We start from the raw sequence: 20,063 nt of genomic DNA on the forward strand, positions 1-20,063 counted from the left end.
TGTTTCAACAATAATGACACACGGACACAAATATCTCACACTCGGGAACAAAGCGCAGTGTTAGTACATATCATGTCATCCAAAGTCCTCAAAAAGATGAAGTCAGAGGTGGAAGAAGTAATCAACAACAGTGTTTCAGTATAAGCTGTTTCACAGTTTGAAACCTTCCATAGATTTTCATTAAACTTATGAAAAGTGCATTTTTAACCCTCTCTCTCTCTCCATATATATATATATATATCTTTCCACTGGTTCACCTTCATTATCAAAAAATATATTTTAAGCAATTCTAGACCAAAGGAATCCCACGAAATAGCCACAAACAAGTCTTGCTATGATAATATCCTGTTTTTAAGCTACATTTGTGGTGTTTAACTTGACATTTCACCTGCTGCTGTAATTAAAAAGATTTTCAGACTTTTGGTTGCCTGTGATGGACTTCATAAACGTATCTATTTTTCTCCATGAAAAATGTATAAGATAATTTTGTAATTGATCGAGTTTACTCGTTGCCAAAATAGTTGTGGGTTCAAGACCCCTAGACGAGATATTTGTAGAGCTGAACTAAAAAGCGACTGAGCTTAGCAGGGAACAAAAATGCACCACTGGAAAGCAAAATGGTCCACTTGATTTATATCGCAAAGAAAAAATAAATGCATTCATGCCAGTTATCTTATTCTAATAATGTTCCAATGAAAATGATCAAATGAACCCAACCTCGTAATTTAAATCAAAATCGAATTAATTGCCTCTCCCTAAGTCAAAATTGCTCAGAGTTGCTTATTATGGTCTGCAGTCTCCTGCTGCATATAATTAAGAAAAGGACTCAGTAACTTCTCCAAACACTTCACTAAAGCCTGAAGAGGGCGCTGTTACTCTGCAAGAAATGGGGCTGCTTTTACTCTGCAACTTTTCCATGTTCTGGTTTTTATACCAAACACATGACAGGAAAATCAAAAGAAAGAAGCTGAATTTTACCTGATCTGACAGGTGAGTTTTACATGCAGTTTTTATGGACCCACCTTTACTAAAATTAAAACGGAATTTGCTTCAAAATAACTGGTGAAATAAGTGCTCAGAGGAATGTGAAGAGTGGCAAGATTTGCGTCTAGAAGTACTTTACAGTTTGGCAAAAGCAACATTTGAACAGAATTATTCTTATCAATCTGATATGAATTTCTCAACAACTCCTGAAACTTCACAACCTCTCAGACTCTTGGGTAACCCTTGAACTCAAAGACCCCAGAACTCTTCAGAACCACCCATTAAAGTCATTTGAGAAGGGTTTAGGAGTCCATTAAAACTCATGAACCATTCTCAACTCCTCACAGTCCTTCAGGTCCTTCCTGGTAGCTTTTTGGTCTGTTTGTCCCTTTAGGGACTCTTAGTCCTAGTGAAAAGGTCAGTCATGTAGTTCCACCGGCTTTTCACTCCATATTAGGAAAGAAGAGCTTTAGTGGAATGTCATCTATATTTCCACTGGAGTAGATAAAACAAAGTCTAACTCAAAGCTTTTATGAGGAACATTGTTAGCAGCCTCACTTTGACAGCCTCCTCAGCTGGTGTTCCTCCGTTTCATGCTTGATGCTTTGATGGACCCTCCTCTGCTGGACAGCAGTGAGGAGTGGGCTTCCCTCATGTTTTCCCTGAACGTCCTTGTAGAGTAGTAATACAGCAGCGGGTTGACCATGCTGTTCGACGCTGCCAGACACAGGGTCACCACCACCCCTCGCTGCAGGGCCAGCAAGATGTTGCAGTTCCAGCGGTTGCACACAGCGTGCAGGTGGAGCGAGCGGACCAGGTGATAGGGCAGAAAGCAGAGCAGGAAGGTCGCTGTCACCATGCTGACCAAATGCACCGAGCGCCTCCGGTTGCGAGTGCGATTCTTGCTGGCCAGGTTGGTGCCGCTAGGGCTCGAGTCGGCCGTTAGCTGTCGAATGATTTTGCTGTAGCAGATGATGATGGTGAGGAAAGGTATGAGGAAACCAAAAGTCACCGCCACGTAGTTTAACACCAGGATAATCGACCAGGACTTTGGGGTTTCTGGCTCAAAGCAGCGAGTTGCATTGTTCCTGAGAGAGAGCGAGACAAGCAAAGAAATGATGTTTTATCCATCATACCTACATAACTGTTTGATTAAATTAATTAAATAGATTCAGCTGTGTTTCTGTGACATTTTATTAAATTTGTAGATTATTAACTTTGGATTAGCTTGACATATGTTATGGTTTAAGGAAGCACCTTTTAGAAGCACCATAACCTATATTTGTTTTTGTTGTTTTAACATTTCTTTGCAAGCTCCTTTGACTACGATGACCTGGATGACTGAGAACCTTCACAGACTTTTAACATTGGCATGAGTATTGAACATGTTTTCTTTGAGCATGTTGCAGCATGTCCGACTGTTTCCAAATACAATCAAGAGGACAGGAGGAAAGGCATGAATAAAAACCCCACAGTCCAGCCGCCACCTTTTTGAACTTTATTTATTCAATCACTCTACGGCAGTGCAGTGTTATAGGCGTTAGTGCATATCAATATTTTTTTATATATTTCAGAATTACCAGATAAAGCTAATGTGTTGAAATCCAACAGAACCACCTCACAAATGGTTAGAAAATTATAAACTGGCACAAAGATTTCCAACATAAGCCACCATCCATTGAACTAGAAACATTCAACTGTTAAGTTAAGAGTCCTGCAGGGAAGCTTGACAATGAATAAATAAAGTATTACAACTCTGCTCATTAAAAATAATAATAAGCATATTGGTGTTGTGATGCTGTTTAATGTTAAACTGCTTAGACACTTAAGCTAGCTTTTTAGAGCTGTGACATATACTAGCATATACTATTATATATTGTACATATATTTATTAGTTCCAGATGTAGCCATTCTTGTATTTTGCACAACTCTGTTGCTTGTGAAGCTCGCACACAAGAATTTCACTCACATGTGCTGTACCAATGTACCTGCACATGTGATGTGACAATAAAAGTGATTTGATTTGATTTGATTTGATTTGACACCATGTGTGCAGTGGCTGAAAAAAAAAGCCATAGCTCAGGTGTCTATTTGAGGCTGACTGTGTGTGTAGTGGTCAAACTTCATTAGATTATGCATTAAGTTCATATATATCGACTTCCTTCCATGGAAGCCGCAAAATGGAAGTCTGGAGTTGGTTTATGTGTCCTTGATCACTTGCCTTAAAAATCTGCCTTGTTTAAGAATTTGATTGGACAATTTAGCATCATTCACACATTCACACATCGCCACAGCACAGGGACTCTTGTCCTGGAGAAGAACAAGGACTAACTCATTAGCTAGTTTTTGACTGAGGATGGCAACTTCAAGCGCTGAAACGGTAAAAGTAAAATTTGATTGTTTATTTACTGCAACATATTTAAGGCACTCAGTCAAAGACAAGAATGAAAAGTCGACAGACCCAATGGTGCCCCCACCCCAGAAAGAATTTTTGCCATCAGCCGTCACTGATGGTAAAAAAAGAAGTATTTTTTTTTACATTTTCACTCGTTTAAATAGTGCTAAGACTTAAGGTTTCCAGTATTGGGGAAATGGTCTGACTGCCTGACAAGTGATGAGAACCAACAGTTGGTAAATATGCTGATTAAATAATTTTTCTTCATACTTTTTTCAGTTATTTTTCGAAGGCAAATTTACTTTACAGATTAGAAATTTATGACATACTACAATACTGTAAAGATAAAAAAGATCTTCAGTCAGTTTTTGGGGGGCATTTGTCTAAAGAGACTGTTGTTTTATTTGGGAATCTTGCATCTTCAGGTGGACAAGAACTCCATAACAAATGGAGCCAAAAAACAACTTTAATTCTGCTCAGTAGGCCAAAACATGCAACACTCGGTTCTATCATCACCTCCCAGAGGAGACATTTCCCTGATGCTTTTATCATCTCCCCTCAACATCAGGACAGAGTTGTTAGTTTTCCTGTACACAGGAAGACATACATTTCCTGCTCCTCGGACCAATTTTACAAAGACCACTGTCAGGGAAAGTGGGCCGATTTTGTTCATTTCCAGTTATACACTTATAATTTAGGGCTCTACTAAAGCAGTTTTATGTGATTAATGATCCAAAAAGAATCTGTATTTATTTGCATTCATATTATAAAAAGAAGATGGAGTGAGGCTCTTTTGCTCTGAGTCTCTGATGCTATCAGACAGCACAATGCAGGCATTTTAAAACACTTCTGTATATTCAGCCCTTGTCAGATAGGAAAGCTTAGTCTGTCTTTTCCAGAGTCTATGAAAAGGCTGTGCAGAGGAGAGATAGTAACTAATGACAATGTTGTTTTTTTCAGTCGGAAAATATGTGAGGAAGGTTTGCTGTACTGTTGTTAATGCTAAACATTGCCTCCTTGTTTGTTTAAGTTCTTCCAGTAACCGTGACAATATCAGGCGAAATTTATCATGATAAGTATACACAAACTGATCACAGGCGTGAAATCACTGTTAATTTAACTGGAAATCCAAACACAAGACACAATGCCTACTAATAAACCACACGGAAACCAGTTTAATGGTTTTAAGGCCTTGGGATGTGCTTAAATCTGCTCTCTTATTCATTTCACATGTGAGAGAGAACTGTAACACATGAAAACACCTGGGGGGGTTTCATTTGTCAGGGAAAGGTTTTCAGACCTTGTACAACTTGTTCAAGAGTGAGTTAATTTTGTCATTGAAAAAAATGAGACAAAGCAGGAAGCACGGGATCAGTCAGCAGCTAATCTGATTACACTCCAACAAGGTTCCTCCTGAGTTTGTGCGAAAGCATTAAAGCCAAATCAAGGATAAAACCACATGGACGCAACTTTTTATATCTCTCTAAAACGTCCAGTGAATCCAATGAACAACGACATGCAAAAAAGGAAAAACACCTTCAACTGGCTTTATCACAATAAACATTTTTCAGCCCCGAGCCCTTAATTTAAAACCTGAAAAGGATCTACATATGTAAAATTTAAAAAAAAAAAAGTCATAATATCAAATCCAAACATTTGAAATGAACCTTCACTAAACATTTTTTTTAAATCCAATTTAAAAAAATTAATGAAAAAAACAATTAATAGATATTATCATGAAATAAAGTATTTGTTAAACTATTAGATTCTGTCTCGTAAAAAAGAAAACAAACAAAGAAGAAAACAAAACATGCTGCGGGATGTCTCACCTATGTACAACCCCATTGGACAGGAAGGGCACAGAGGATCCGCCCACAAATACCCAGACTCCCAGGCAGATCCATAAGGTTCGAGCAGGCGTAGCTAAAGAGCGGTGACGGAGTGGCTGAGCAACAGCCAACCAGCGCAGCACGCTCAGCAGAGTGAGGAAGAGGATGCTGATGGGCGGAAGAGGGTTATTTTAGTAAATGTCTGTCCTTTGTTTTAAGTGTGTGTATGTGTGCTTGTCTACTGGTATAGCTGGTGATGTGAGGTCTTACACATGGACTCATCCTGTTTGAGGACGTAACGTCCCCATAATGCAAATGCTTAATTCCAATACTTGCTTTTGTTTGTTTGTTTGATGTCACTAACTGATTGTTTTTTACTTTTATTTTACTTTATTACTTTTATATATACTCATATTCTGAACATAATGATTTCACACATATTTTGGGGGACTACAAATAAACTTAATTATGCTCCCTAAAGGGATGTGATGATCAGTGAATGTGAATGTGAATTACCTGGTGTACAGGTTGACGTAGAAGCCAAAGACGCACAGTCGGCACATCCAGTCTGGGAAGAACCACTTCCCTTCATTAAAGTAATAAGCCAATCGCAGCGGGAGGGTCAGGGAGAAGCTGCCGTCTGATATGGCGAGGTTCATCATGATCACACAGGAGGCCGACCTCCTGAGGGGACAAGGAAAAAGATGGATGATTTAAAGTCTCTTAAAGGGACAAAAAAAGTCATTTTTTGTTTTGTTTTTTGACATCTTCACTTAATTATTGAAGAACTTACAGCTGAAGAGCAACCGAATGTGGATTTTAATAAGAGGTTCAGTTTTAGGCAACTAGGCGTGTGTTACCTCACAGCTTTGTAGGCCAGTAGATTAACAGAGAACAGGAGAGGGGCTCTCTAAGGGGAAATGAGTAAATCAGCTGTTCGTCTGATGCATTATTTCTAACTTGTCCATCCTGCTCTCTTCCAATGAAGAGGTGAACATCTTCTGCTTTGCTACCTCCTTTCTTTCTGTCAGTGCCACTGTCTCCAAACCAACCCTGACAGTAGGTCATTACCATCTCATAAACCTTCCCTTTCACTCTTGCTGCTGTCCTTCTGTCACATGTCACCCCTGACACTCATCTCCACCCCCTCCACCCTGACTGCACTCTTGCTGTTGCTTTGGTTGATTTGGTATCTTTACTCCTTGCATCTTCACATTTCCACCTGTCTCATTCACTCACATGTATTCTGCCTGACCTTCAGTCATTTTCTCTCTGAAGCATGCCTCCACCTCTCCAGGCTCTCCTCCACCTGTTCCCTACTCCTTACAGATCACAGCATTGCTCACAAACATCATAATCCACTGAGACTCCAGGCTGATCTCACCAGCAGACACATGTATTTTACTGATATCTTTGTGTTTATTGTGACTCTGTAAAGTTTCACACATTGCATAATGACCTTGTTGGTGAGATCTAAGCCTTTATGTGGGCTTCATCACTCACATATGTCAGGTGTCAGTCACAGGCACAGCAAGGCTGCATGGAGGTCACTGTTAACTACATAGAACTCTTATTGTGAACGCACCTGCACATAATTACAGAGCGTGACGGTTATCCCAAGTTTGGATCTTATCATGAGATCAAGTTTGCATGGTGCATAAACAAGCTGGTAGCCATAATATTGCCCCTAATTTGTATGCAATTTGATAAGCAAATTAACCCCACGAGCACGAAATGAACAAAAAGTAAACAGACATTTCACGCAGTCATATGAGGTCGGCCTTCAGTACAGCATGCACGCTGACACGGGTCAGGGAAGCCCAATCACAGACTGTTAGATATTAATAACTCTTTAACTTTTTAGAGATTTAGATCTTTTCTGGTGAAGTCAAAAGGTCTCATGCTCTGAAGCTCTTCATCATCTTCCCTCTTGAGCGGGGAATCTTTACCCCATCTTGAGCGATACACAACTACACCGGCGTAACTTTGTGCTGAAAATTGGGGGGGGGGGGGGGGGGGGGGGTGTCAAGATCACTGTATAAATAAATAAATAAATCTGGGCAAAACATGCTATTTTGCTGGTAATACCTGAAATCAGTAAAGACAATCAAGAGCCTATTTATGCAAGATAGTTCATAATTTTATTGGGGGGGGGGGGGTTATATATATACCACCCTGGAAATTACGCCCCTGCACATCCACACAAGGAATTCTTGTCCGTTGTGTACCAGAGGAAATGTGTATGGATGTGGGAGCAATAAATGTAATGCAAGGAAATGTAACGGTACTGCAACTGTGTGTAGGAAAGGCTGGAGTAGAAAGACACAGCACACATATACACAAAGACCCAAGCACCTGAAGTATAACATGAATGTGTTATTTATGTAAGAAATAATTCAAAAGAAAGAAATCAGAGTTTCAAATAATAAATAATTGGATACTTTTCTTTTGATAAACTATGAAAACAGGTCCAACAGACCTGAACACCACACAAGGATTCAATAAAAGTCTATCAAGGTCCAACATGATGTTACCGATGAAGTATTGCAGCGTTGCAACATATGGGCTTCGTTTGTTCATTTCATTCATTATTTTATTTTATGATGAAGTATTTATAGGAACTTATTGGTGTTTCTCTGTTACACTAGCATGCACAGCTCTGCTCTAGAAGTTGGTCATGCAGTGGCAGTGCAAGTTTCTCCGGGTGTTGCCTGGGTTTAATTGTTAACTGTCTACATAATATATCAAGTGTGGATGAAGGCAACACTTCTTGCTCTCTGCCATCTGCTGTTTTGTTTTAAATCTGAATGATTAATTATTTTCAAATAAAGAAGGTCCCTTTACTTGCTGCAGCTTGTGAGCAGAGCTGTAACAATATAATATGAAAATATGTAAATTTCTGTCTTGCTTGGACCCTTTATCGAGAGAGGATCTGCATGAGAAATTGAGGGATGTGAAAAAGCACATGCAGTGAGTTGTTAGAAGAAGAGCAGCAGGTTGGTTACCTTACAGTAAACCTGATGCGAGCTGGAAAAACAAACTCATCACGTTTGCCCATAAAATAATGGAAAAATGCCAGTTCCAGTATGTCGTTGTTATTAAAGCCACCAGTTTGTTTTCTGCACTTGGAATTCTGATGTAATGAAACAGGAACTACAGGTTTAAGCTTACTTTATTACTGGTGTATCTTTGTTTAAAAAGCAAAAGCTGCTGTGTGAAATATTTCAGTACTGTGAAATAGGAATAAACCTGTTGACAAAAAACGTGTTTTTCTTCAACGCACTGCTGAGCAGTACGAGACAAAGAACCACCCACATACCATCAAGCCGTGAAAGTTCAACGACATTCTTCCACATCCATAAAAAAAATGAAAGCCCATCAGTTAAACAGCAGCAGGAGTAAACAGAAAGTCCTCCGCCAACATCGAGGAAAAAGAACTTCAAGCTCCTGAAATGAATCATTAGATAAAAAAGGACGTCTTTCTGGTTCAGATTCTTGGGGTTTTTAGACAATGGTTCACTGTATGACACCAAAGTGCTCCTCTGGGATTGGCTGGAACTGCAACCGTCTCCCAATGCCAGTATCAGACCTCTATACTCTGCTCTGAATAAATACAAAATATTTTAATACTAAACAGTAAAATTCTCATGTTTTAAAATTTTAGCAGTTGATGAAAGTCACTGAAGTCCTCAAAGATAAGCATGCTTGAGTTTTCTGATGTTGCTGGGTGAAAAAAAGTTGAACTCAGAGCAAAAGTGCAGATAACAGAAATATTTACTTCTTTTAATGATAAACAGCAACAATGGCCTCAGCGGATTACAGCCGACGCTTAGATCTCAGTTACAGACACATGTTTGTGTGTTTTGAATATGAAGACTGGAGTTGGATGGATGTCAGTGGAGAAGAACCTTTGATTCTTGTTTACCCCCTTTGACACAACGCTCTGACGATGGCTGTAAGTCATAGTGTCGCAGCCTGTGGGGATCTGTGGGGTTATTTTCAGTTTTCTGTGGGAACTTCTAAGTTTATGTTTAATGTTTCTTTGAATTCTGTAATTATAGTAAACGTATTATGGTTGCACTTATCATTTCCAGTTTCTGTTTACGGTCCAGACTATTAGTCATTGCTACTTTTCTAGCAAGAACTGGTTCTACTACAGTGTGGTTTTCTTTAGTGTTGAGACTACCAGTTAGCCTAACCTCCTTAATGTTTTCTCAGATCTCATTGGATGTCTTCATCTTTGAAATGATCCTCTTTATGTTGATTTTTTTGTTTATTATCTTAGAGGTATTTGTCTTTTGGTGCTTATTACTTTTACTTCTTTTGTTAATGTCTTAGTTTCAACTGTCAACTTGGTATTTTCACTGTCCCTGATTACTCATTCATCCATTTTCTTCCACTTGTCAGACTAAGGGTTGTGGTTGGGCTGGAGCCTATCCCTGCTGTCATAGTGCATCAGACCTGTTGAAGCCTGGACTGGTTGTCAATCTACTGCAGGGCTAAGACACCGAGACAATAACCAGTTAAACTAACCCCATGCATGCAATTGGACTGGGGAACATAACCAGATAGAAAACATGCCAGGAAGGCCCCACACTAGATTCAAATCCTGGTCTTCTGCTGTGAGACGATGGTCCTATCCACCTCCCCACCTAGCTGTTCTTTCCCTGTTTAACTTGTGTGTCTATTAGAGCCTCAATTTGCATCTATTTTTTTTGCATACTTGTTGCGCTCCCTAGTATGAGCCCCCCCTAGATGTATGATTATTTACTGCCTTCCAGATGGCCTGTAACACCCCAGTAAAGGGATTTTTTTATGTTTAAGTTGGCCTCTGGGATTTGTATTTGGGTGTGCGCACACCTCACCACAGGGATGTTCATAGTAGTTTTATATAATGAGAACAAATTACAATAATCTCAGAGTGCTCAGGAGATAGAGACATGCTTTTTGTTTGCTAATTGCCTATTGTAATGGTAAACAATGAGAACAGGAGAAACTTGATGTGTGTTTGTGGGTTTGCATAGTAACAATTATGTAATATATATATATATCTTAGGGGTGCAACGATATTCATATCGATATTGAACCGTTCGATACAGTGCTTTCGGTTCGGTACGCATATGTATCAAACAATACAACATTTGTAATTTATTTTATCAACTTTCCTTCTGATGATGCTGTCTGTGTTGAGCGCTCAGTGAATCTGTGTTCGACTACTCCGCCTAGGCTGCACTGTCCAGCGCAGATCCACTGAGCGCTCAACACAGACAGCATAGTCAGAAGGAAGAGCGCAGGGCAAGCTAGCGAGACAGAAGTTAAGCTCTCCTTGTAACAGGCAAATTGAACCTCATTCAGATCTGGCGTTTGGAATTATTTTGGTTTTCATGTGACTTATGACCCTGAAGGTAAGCGAGTCATGGACTAAAGTAAAACAGTATGTTGGATGTGCCATGCAATGCTCAATTACATTGGTGTGAACTAGTGTGTTAGCGCAGTTAGCTCGTTAACGTGTTGGCCTTCTAGCCCCATGCACGGAGCGATCGGCGGTAGCTCGTTAACGGAGATTTGCCGTGTTGTGGCGTTAAGGTCATTTCAACGAGATTAACCTGAAAGCACTAGTGGGAACACAACGAATATGACTGCACATTTACGTCGACATCATCCTAATGCAAAGACAAAAAAAAGCAAGCATGCTACTAACTTTAGCCGAGTCATTTAGACAGCTGTTAGCACATGATTCTCCTTATGCTGCTGAGAATATAGCCCAGAAGAAGCGGATAGTATAGCTTTTATTTTGGAAAGAGACATTTCTCTGTAATAGACTCTCTTTTCCAAAGATGAGTGATTCCTCAATCAGATACAGGGCTCGCAATATCGCTAGCCCGACGTCCCGGAGCTAGCGATTTTTTTCAGTCGGGCTACCAAAATCTATCTCTTCCCTGCCCGTCGGGCTATTGTAGGAAAAATATATGTCAATGCTTTTGCATTCTTTCAGAAATGTAGCTGGGTAATTATGTCATTGGCATCGGTGAGCCACTGTCAATATGTGACATATTGAAGTCGCGTTTGAATTTGCGCTTGTTTTTTTGCTTTCACTTTGCAATCGTGCGAACTGTGTATAGAGAGCGACAGCACTGATCTGTGAGTGATGATAATTTGTGCACCAATTCCTCTGACATCGTCTTATTAATCGTTAGCTTACTATGGAAACATGACAAGTGAAATCTCCCGCAGCTTAAACATGTGAGAGGTTGATCGCGCAGAGAATCGCTGAGCTTATGTGAGTGCATGTGTAAAAGCATTTCAGTTCTGCTGAGCCAAATAAGACAGGTCAGGGTGAAGAAGTGACAGCCAAAGAAAAGCTTACCACAAAACGGAGAAGTTATGACAAATCCGACTATAAGGCAAAAAGAAAGTGCAGCTTTATGGTTTCATGGACAAAAGAATTTCTGTGGCTGCAATATGACGAGCTAAATAACCAGGGCTGCACATAAGTGGTCCGCAGGTGCGCATTCGCTGTCAAAATAAAAAACATGCACAAGGGTTAGGGTTAAATTTAAAAACTGTACTTTTGAGTTAAAATATATACATTTATAATTTTAATAAATGACAAATTAAAAATGCATGAACATTTTTTTTGTATCGAAAAAATATCGAAACGTGACACCAAAGTATCGAACCGAACCGAACCGTGAATTTTGTGTATCGTTGCACCCCTAATATATATATATATATATATATATATATATATATATATATATATGAAATACATTAAAACATATATGAATAAAGTAAATTGAATATAAGTCAATGCATAGAACCAAGAAAAGAGAGGCACATGTTTCTGTGTTTGCGTGTCCTGACCTGCGGCTGCTCTGCCTGAAGAACACCGCCAGCGCCCCGATGTTGCAGATAAACGCCACAGGGAACACGAGCAGATATGTGTATCTGTACGCGATGTACTTGAAGGCATCATCTTCGTGGAAGCATGCCAAGTGGGACTTTGCAGTGTTGTTGTTCGTGGCAACAGTCATGCTCATCTGTCGTGCTGGTGAAACACACAAATATTTTTAGTAGAAGATGATTTTTTGTGTCAGAAATGTGAATGTTGAGATTACAATCATCTGTAATCTCAATAGAATTAAATTTTTAACGCACCATTTAATACAAAATATATCAGAAGTGTTATACATACCATTAGTGTATTAAAATAACAGGGCAAAGCTCAGCATGACTGAGGCCCAGCTAAGTGTCTTTAAAAGATTGTAGAACTGAATAAAGTTTTTTTTTTCTTTGGAAACGCTATTTAAATTAGTATTGTTGTCAAGCTTGATGGTAATGGACAGGATGTGGCTAAATACTGGAATACCCATTTTTAGCTAACTAAGCTAGTTTGTTTTAGCTGGTATGTAATATCTTATCGAAATAGGTTCAAATCCAGCTTCACAACACTAATATTGTTGTGGCAAAATGCTAATAATGAGACTCCAAAAATTCAGAAGGAGGGGGCTTATGTACAGTCTCCTTTTATGCAGGATAAATATTTAGTGGCTCTGTAAATGAACAAAAACAATATTTGGTTCGCTTTTAGTCAGCAGCCCTCAGAGCAAAAGCTTTGGTTAATAGAAACAATTAGTTAGTAACACTTTGGTGATGGGGACATTATGCATTTCTTTTACCTTTAAGTTTCAGGTCACAGAAGAGGGACTTTTTAGTCTAATGTTTGCTTCTATTAAAATTCAGCTAAAAGGAAAATACTGCTTTATTTCCTCCTCGTGCAGCTGTTATCTCAGGGCTAAAGCACATGGGTGAAGTTTGGGTCAGACTGCAGATGCCAATCAACTGAAGATAATTTTGTGATAAGAGCTGAGATGTCTGAATGAGCCTAAACAAAAAAGGCACAACCAGGAAACTGTTCACTCTTGTGCATCCATATGAGGTATACAAAACCAAAACAGCCAGCCTGTTTTAAATAAAGCTGCTTTTATTAATAGGTCCAGCAGGTGAGAAAAGCGCTGTTTGTTCCTGCACTCTATATTTGAATTCAGGCTGTCCAGCTGGATGCTTATCTCATGAAATGTAAATTGTTGAATGCAAAATGATAATCATGGACTTAAATAGCTTATGGAATCCACTGTTTGTGAGGAGGCGGCATAAACGATTATATTTCATCCTTTTAAATTTAACTCAAAGTTTGGCAGAGATCTGCTTATGATGGGGTGAATGTGTGACTTTGTAGCCTTATAGAGCTGAAACATGTTCTGGAGTTTATAATAAAACCTCTCTCATGAAAAGTAAAAAAGATGAAGGTTTCCCAGAGCATTTCCCTACTGCAATATAACCTTTGCATTTTGCACTGCATTTACACCAGCCTTTTAAGGTGTGTCCACAAAAACAGAAACAAGCAGCACTTTAACGATCAGTGACTACATTCAAGAAAATACCAATGGAAAAGAAGAATGTTGCAGGCTAACATGTGTTGAGGTGGAGAATAACTGACTTACACATGCAGGGTTAACTGTGCGAGAAAGCCTACAATGTCCACTAAAAAAAACAGTTAATCCCTTTTGAGGTTTGGACAAAACAGAAAAGCTCTACTTGGCTAAGACAGACCTGTGTCTTGGTGAACTTTAGTATGCTTTTAGAGTAAAAGCCAGCAGCTTTGACAATATATATAAAAAGATGAACAACAACAATTTGAGTTATGCTTTTTTAAAAATGAAAGTAGCAGGTAGAGAATGTGCATCTATCTAATCAGTTAAAACTGGAGGGGACAAGCTGCTTGTTTTGCAGGTACTGAGCTAAGAGGTGGCTATGACCGTTATCAGGCGCCAGTTATCGTGTCTCCAGCTGCCCCCACAAATTCTTTTTTACTGATATGTCTACAGCTTTCTAAGGAATTATTCTATCAGTAAAAAACTAAAGATTTTATTCATCTCAAATAAAACTGAAACCCAACAATTGCCCTTTAGCCACATGCTAAACACGCATAGTTTCAGAAAGCTTCAGATGTTATACCTTAAAACTCATGCAGAGATCTCATACAAATAGAGATTTCATTGATAATTTTGGTGCTAAGAGGTTATGTTGAATGAAAATGAGTGGTTTTGTGTTTTGGGGCTGAAAATGGATGAGAGTCAATATAAAGTCTTTAAAAAGATTAATAATTCCAATCAAGTGTTTTGATGTTAAATGCGAGAATGAATGAGAAGAAATTAAGGCCAATGTAGAGACCTCAGGATTTAAAAGCTGTGATCTTATTTTATAACTTCAATGAAAGTCAACAGAGAAGTATTCCCTCGCCTGTTGTATTTAGATGGAATTTATCATTAAAATTTCAACCTCACATCCATATTATCTGCAGACTTTATGGATGTAACATTGTAAGTGAACATGCTAACAGAGCTGGCAGCTAACGTACTTATGACCTTTCATCAAAAGACAAGTACATCGTTTTTATATGAGCTTTGCAAAAAACCATTAAATATAAACTGACACATTTATAATAAAGGTTAAAAGCCAGCAATCCTTTCCAAAGCATGCACATAGCATTGGTTTGAATAAAAAAAACCTCCGCTAAAGTAAGCGTTGGTGTTTCCCACTCACTCTGTTCTCTGTGTCTGGGAAATATCTATAATTTACATACAGTTTAGTTTTCATTACTTCAGCATCATTTAGCACCTAAACAATGAAACAGTTTGTCCTCTGACTTTTCTCTTCTCAGCATCAACTCTGAACATTGTTTACTTTTGATCTCCCCATATATATTTAATCCACTGAATACAAATACTGGAGCACTGCTCGGCCTGGCTGCTGCAAACTTTGACTCTTTGGAAAATAGTTTACTGCATTTGGCCCACAGTGACTGGCTACAGATAGAAGGTCTTACAGTTGCTTTCATTTGCACTCTGCTAAAAAACAAAAAAAGAACAACAACAACAACAACAACAACAAAACAACAGTAAAATTATCTCTGTTACTTGTAAAGCTCTGCAGTTGCTCCCTCAAATGATTTTGTTGTGTGGTCATTCTGTATCTGATGATAACATGCTTCCCTTAGGCAGCATCATTAGAAGACATAGCATACATTTTCACTGCTATGCTGATGACACCCAGCTCTATCTGTCCATGAAGCCAGATAACACACACCAATTAGTTAAACTGCAGGAATGTCTTAAAGACATAAAGACCTGGATGGCCGCTAACTTTCTGCTAGCATAAATCTTTGGACAGATTATGTTTCTATGTTGATTATTGAATTCTTGTATTAAAATGTGAACTAAAGCATGTACCAATAATGTAGGCTAATATTATATGCTAAAAAAAAAAGTTTAGCCAAGGAAAAAATTTAATTACTTTTTTTGTGTTCTAAGTTCAGTAACAAAGTAAAATTTCATCTCATCTTAATATTTACACTTCTGATGAAATTTCACAAGTGTTAGCTTCATTTTTATGCCAAGACTGTTTACACAGAGTTTGTTGTTGCAGAGAAATACTCTATTCATTTTGTGCATGTCATTTTCAAGCAGGAAGCTCAGCAAGCCATTTGAGGCTTAACTGGTTTTAAACAGAAATGGATGACTGCTTTCTTGTGTCTCTAAAATTAGAAACATCCTGTCTCAGATGCCTTGATGCATGCTCAATCATATAGGTAAAGAGATTTTGTTCATCTGGATGTAGGTTTTTCAGTGGGAGAAATGCTTTGCCACTCATCCAAGTTATTTCTCCAGTCTCAGCTGAACAGTATATTTTTATATAATTTATATATAAGACACTGAATTAACTTTTTGTGAATATCCCAGAGTGACGCTAAAAACTAGTTCATGCATTTATTACTTCCAGGCTGGACGACTGTAATTCATTATTATCAGGATGTCCTAAAAACTCGCTGAAAAGCCTTCAGCTGATCCAAAATGCTGCAGCAAGAGTCCTGACAGGGACTAGAAAGAGAGAGCATATTTCTCCTGTTTTGGCTTCCCTTCATTGGCTTCCTGTTAAATCCAGAATTGAATTCAAAATCCTGCTCCTCACATACAAGGTCTTAAATAATCAGGCCCCATCTTATCTTAATGACCTTGTAGTACCATATCACCCTATTAGAGCACTTCGCTCTCACACTGTGATATGATACAGTCAGTGTTTCTTTTTCACTCACTGTGTATTTAATTATTATTATTATATATTATTATATACTTTTATATTACTTATTATTAATCTCCAGCTCTCTTCCACATGGAGTACAAAATGTTCATCTCACCCCAGCTGTTTTAATTGGGTTGTATAAATGAGTAAAACCAGTGAAAAAGATCAGTTCATTATAAAGGCTGGAATTTTAGAAACAAAGAAACAAATAACCGTTAAATTATTGATTTTTTTGCTGCTCTTTGTTTGAGGTTTTTATGGCTGATGAAAAATTCTCACCATCCATCACTTATCCCAGCATACCTGAAGTAAACATGAATCAATTTTAAAAATTTTTTTCACTTTATTAAAGTCGTAATAATTTAGAGAGCTTATATACGATCTACATTCTTCATGCAGTATGATTTTCAGTTGTTGTCAAAAATTCTAAACTGATCTACAGGTTACAGCACAAAACTTATTACTAATATACATGCAATCATTAAAAAAAATGGTGCACAGCTATGAATCATAGGATGCAGTTGCCTCCTGTTCTGTCAAAAAGGATGAAGCAGTGTTTCCTCTGCTGAAGGATGACATAAGCACTGAAGCACCTTTCTGTGGTATTGGGACAATTCAAACAGGTCTCATTATGGCTGCCACCCAACTAATAACAGGCCACTTGTCTTAGCTGGGAAACTTCCCAAGCAAGACTGAATATTCAACCGCACCCACAGGTTCCCATACACCCAGACTTGTTTTCACAACCAGGTTGGAGAGCAGTGGAGTAAATATTTTCATTACAACTTGTTTAATAATGAAGACATTTTTAGGCAAACATGTTTTATTGTGTCTTATTTTTATAGCGTATTTTTACCCTTTTTAGCAAACCTTATTCAATAGTAAAAAAGCAGTGATTTGTGATTAAGAACACAGCTCTGTGATCCCGCCATGTTATGATTTTATTGTCTCCTGGCTGCTTTCAACCTGTTGTGTTTCTCACTGTCGTCACTTTGAGTTTGCAGTCACATAAAACCTCGTTGTAGTATTTCATGTGGTCGTTTTGTGTCTCCTTCAGGTTATTTAGCATCTCCCTGAAGTCCTTTGGCTCTTCTGTTTGCTTGTCTGTAGGTGCTGAGTTATTTTTTTTAGACTATAAAATGCTTTTTTAAACCTTGCCCACCTTTACGGCCCCTCTAATGGATCCAGGATGCCACTTTTTCAATGTTATGAAAGAGCCCATCTGGAAGCACTCTATGTTTGATGTTGCTTTATTTCCTGTTTATTCTCTGTCGCATCAAGTTTCACATAGCTGCACCTGAGGATTTCAGATCAGGTTCACCTACTTCAGCATCACTCATTGTTCAAAAGCTTAAGCTCTGTTTAACCGTAATGACAAGGAGAAAGGAGGTTTTCAAATCACAGAGACTTACTACATTTCAAAGGTTTCTTCTTATAGAAAAGTTTTTTTCACAGTTATTTTCCTTCTTCTTCTTCTTCTTATTTTACATCTTTGAGCTCCAGTTTACATTTTTCTGTCATTTCTTTAATGTCTTAAAAACATAAAGTACAAACTTAAGACACAGAGATGACACAGGTTTCCACCTGATCCAGTTAAAATTAAAGGCAGAAGTTCAAAGACAGCAGCTGATGTGTCAGTAAACAGAACACAGAGCCGTCAGTTTCTAACGCTACTGCAGTCCACGTAAGGCTGTGAAGGAAAAGCACAATCTGAGCCTGTTGGGTAAAGAGTTTCTTTAACCCTTTGCTGCTTCCAGCTTTTTATTTTCTCCATTAATTAACTGAACATTTTCACTCACCGCTCATCTCGTCACAGGCTCATCCGTTTACCCGTCTGTCCTGTAGTGTGTGTTCACAGCTGCACTGTACCGCTCTCCAAGTCACTGAGTTTGTGGGTGTGTCGTGTGGTTTTAGTTGGAAGTAGGCGTGTACACACACACACACACACACACACACACACACATTTACAGTCTGGGCAGAGAGCCAACACACTCTTATTTTCATGACTTCTTATGAATCTGCCGACAAATATAGACTCACTTACATTTAAAGCTGCTTCCTGTTTACAGCTCCCCACCTGTGTGGGTCCAGTTTTTAACTGAAATCCAATTCTAAAAGTGGAAATGCATTTTAGTTAGGGGAAAGCACCAAACTGTTTACATGACCGAGTGAAGGATTAACCAGAAATCCACTCTGAAAATTACCTGTAACTGAAAGCATCTTAGAGAAAAACGTCACACAACTCAGTCATCCTCACCTCCACATCCACAGTGTGATATTTCTCCCGGAAAAAAACCCCCAACACCTGAATGAATACCAAATATATTTAAATTGGTAGAAAAAAATATTTCTTCTAATTTAGTTAAAAAAATACAGAATCTGTGTAATTTCATAAGTTACACAGGAGGAGTTACACAAAATTAAACATCCCTTTGATTGTAATAATTTCTCTTCCTCTTTCTTCTGTATTTTGAGTCCAACTAATTTACTAAGCAGCAAAAGTATAAACGTGTTTGACTAACAGTAGTGGTGTTATTCAAGGACGACTCCTATGAGGGCCGTGGGCTCTCTCTCTTCTTCTTGACCGTGAGAAATGACTACCACATGCGAGGAAAGCTGCAGGTGCATAAATCACCCACTGCCGATTCAGGGAAGTAGTTATGAAGAATAACTAGTTGGCATGCTGAATAACATATAAATAAAAACATATAAAAGCATTGTTGTCATGGTCGTCTGACCCAGTAATTAGTTTTTTGTTTTGACTTTTTCTGGATTAAAGTGATGATTTATGTTCAGTTTGTATTATTTAGTATAATATTTTTTTCTTTGTGCTTCTGAGTTTATCTTTGCTTCTAGTCCTTTGGTTCCTCATAATGTTAGTGTCTTTCTGCATTTCCTGTCTCAGGTTAGGTTTATGTTTGTATTCCCTGTGTTTTCTCCCTTCTTGTCCCATTGTCATCCCACTTGTCTTCTGTCTGTCTATCCTTAGCCCCAGGGTCAAGTTCACATGTCTTTGTCCTCGTCTCTGTGTTTGTTAATTCCAGTTTCATTCATTCATTTCATTTTGATAATCTCTCATCCGGCATCATCTTCAGTTTTGCTTCCTGTGTCACTTTACTCTGTAATGAGTCCCACTTGTTGGCCATCCTCTCCTGAGCCTGTGTGCATTTATGTCCTCAGTTTCCCTTGATTCCTTGTTGTGTCGTTCACTCAGGCTTTCCCCCCCTTGCCTGACTTGAGTTTTCAAGCTACAGCAATAAAGCTGCCGCACTTAGTTTAGCTTTTTGTCCTGCTCCTGCCGGACTTGACAATATCAAACGTACAAACTGAGAACAGTATCATTTTAGGAAACGTATTACTTCATTCATTCATTCATTCATTCATTTATTTGTTCATTTCCAGGCACAACAAATACCTATATTGAACATAAAATGCACAAACTTAATTTTAAGTTTGATGGCAGCCACACATCTAAAACAAAAGTTGGGATGAGGGCTTAATAAAGAATGGAAAAGGAAGTGAGAAAAAGAAAATGGGCCGGAGAACATTCTGTGTAATTACAGAGATGCCCCAAAGTCTCAAACCTCCCCTCATGTTTTTATATTTCATTAGGAAAATGGAAAAAAGGTGCACTGATTCATTGAAACATGTGGGAATACAGCTTCTACGGCAAAAAGAGAGTTTGTACAGTTATAACAAGCTACAATGTCAGT

At 38.4% G+C, this 20,063-nt stretch overlaps 1 protein-coding gene across 1 annotated transcript; it reads right to left on the reverse strand.

The window, feature by feature from the left end:
- Nucleotides 1-260: 260 nt before the first annotated feature.
- On the reverse strand, nt 261-18,190 carry cysltr3 (cysteinyl leukotriene receptor 3). Its single transcript, XM_026149731.1, has 5 exons — nt 18,150-18,190; nt 12,073-12,256; nt 5,725-5,892; nt 5,209-5,376; nt 261-2,072 (listed from the first exon to the last, which is right to left on the reverse strand). Exons 1-5 carry the CDS (start codon nt 18,154-18,156, stop codon nt 1,556-1,558), a joined length of 1,044 nt encoding a protein of 347 aa, XP_026005516.1. The 5' UTR covers nt 18,157-18,190; the 3' UTR covers nt 261-1,555.
- Nucleotides 18,191-20,063: the final 1,873 nt, after the last annotated feature.

Source organism: Astatotilapia calliptera, chromosome 3 (genome assembly GCF_900246225.1).
Source record: "Astatotilapia calliptera chromosome 3, fAstCal1.2, whole genome shotgun sequence".
NCBI classification, from domain to species: Eukaryota; Metazoa; Chordata; class Actinopteri; order Cichliformes; family Cichlidae; genus Astatotilapia; species Astatotilapia calliptera.

What these genes read in the sequence shown, in the direction of transcription:
- cysltr3 (XM_026149731.1), bottom strand. An exon ending in TTCAGGCAGAGCAGCCGCAG is followed by an intron (nt 5,893 to 12,072) that starts GTCAGGACACGC and finishes TTGTCCCCTCAG; the next exon opens with GAGGTCGGCCTCCTGTGTGA. An exon ending in TCCAATGGGGTTGTACATAG is followed by an intron (nt 2,073 to 5,208) that starts GTGAGACATCCC and finishes GCTCTCTCTCAG; the next exon opens with GAACAATGCAACTCGCTGCT.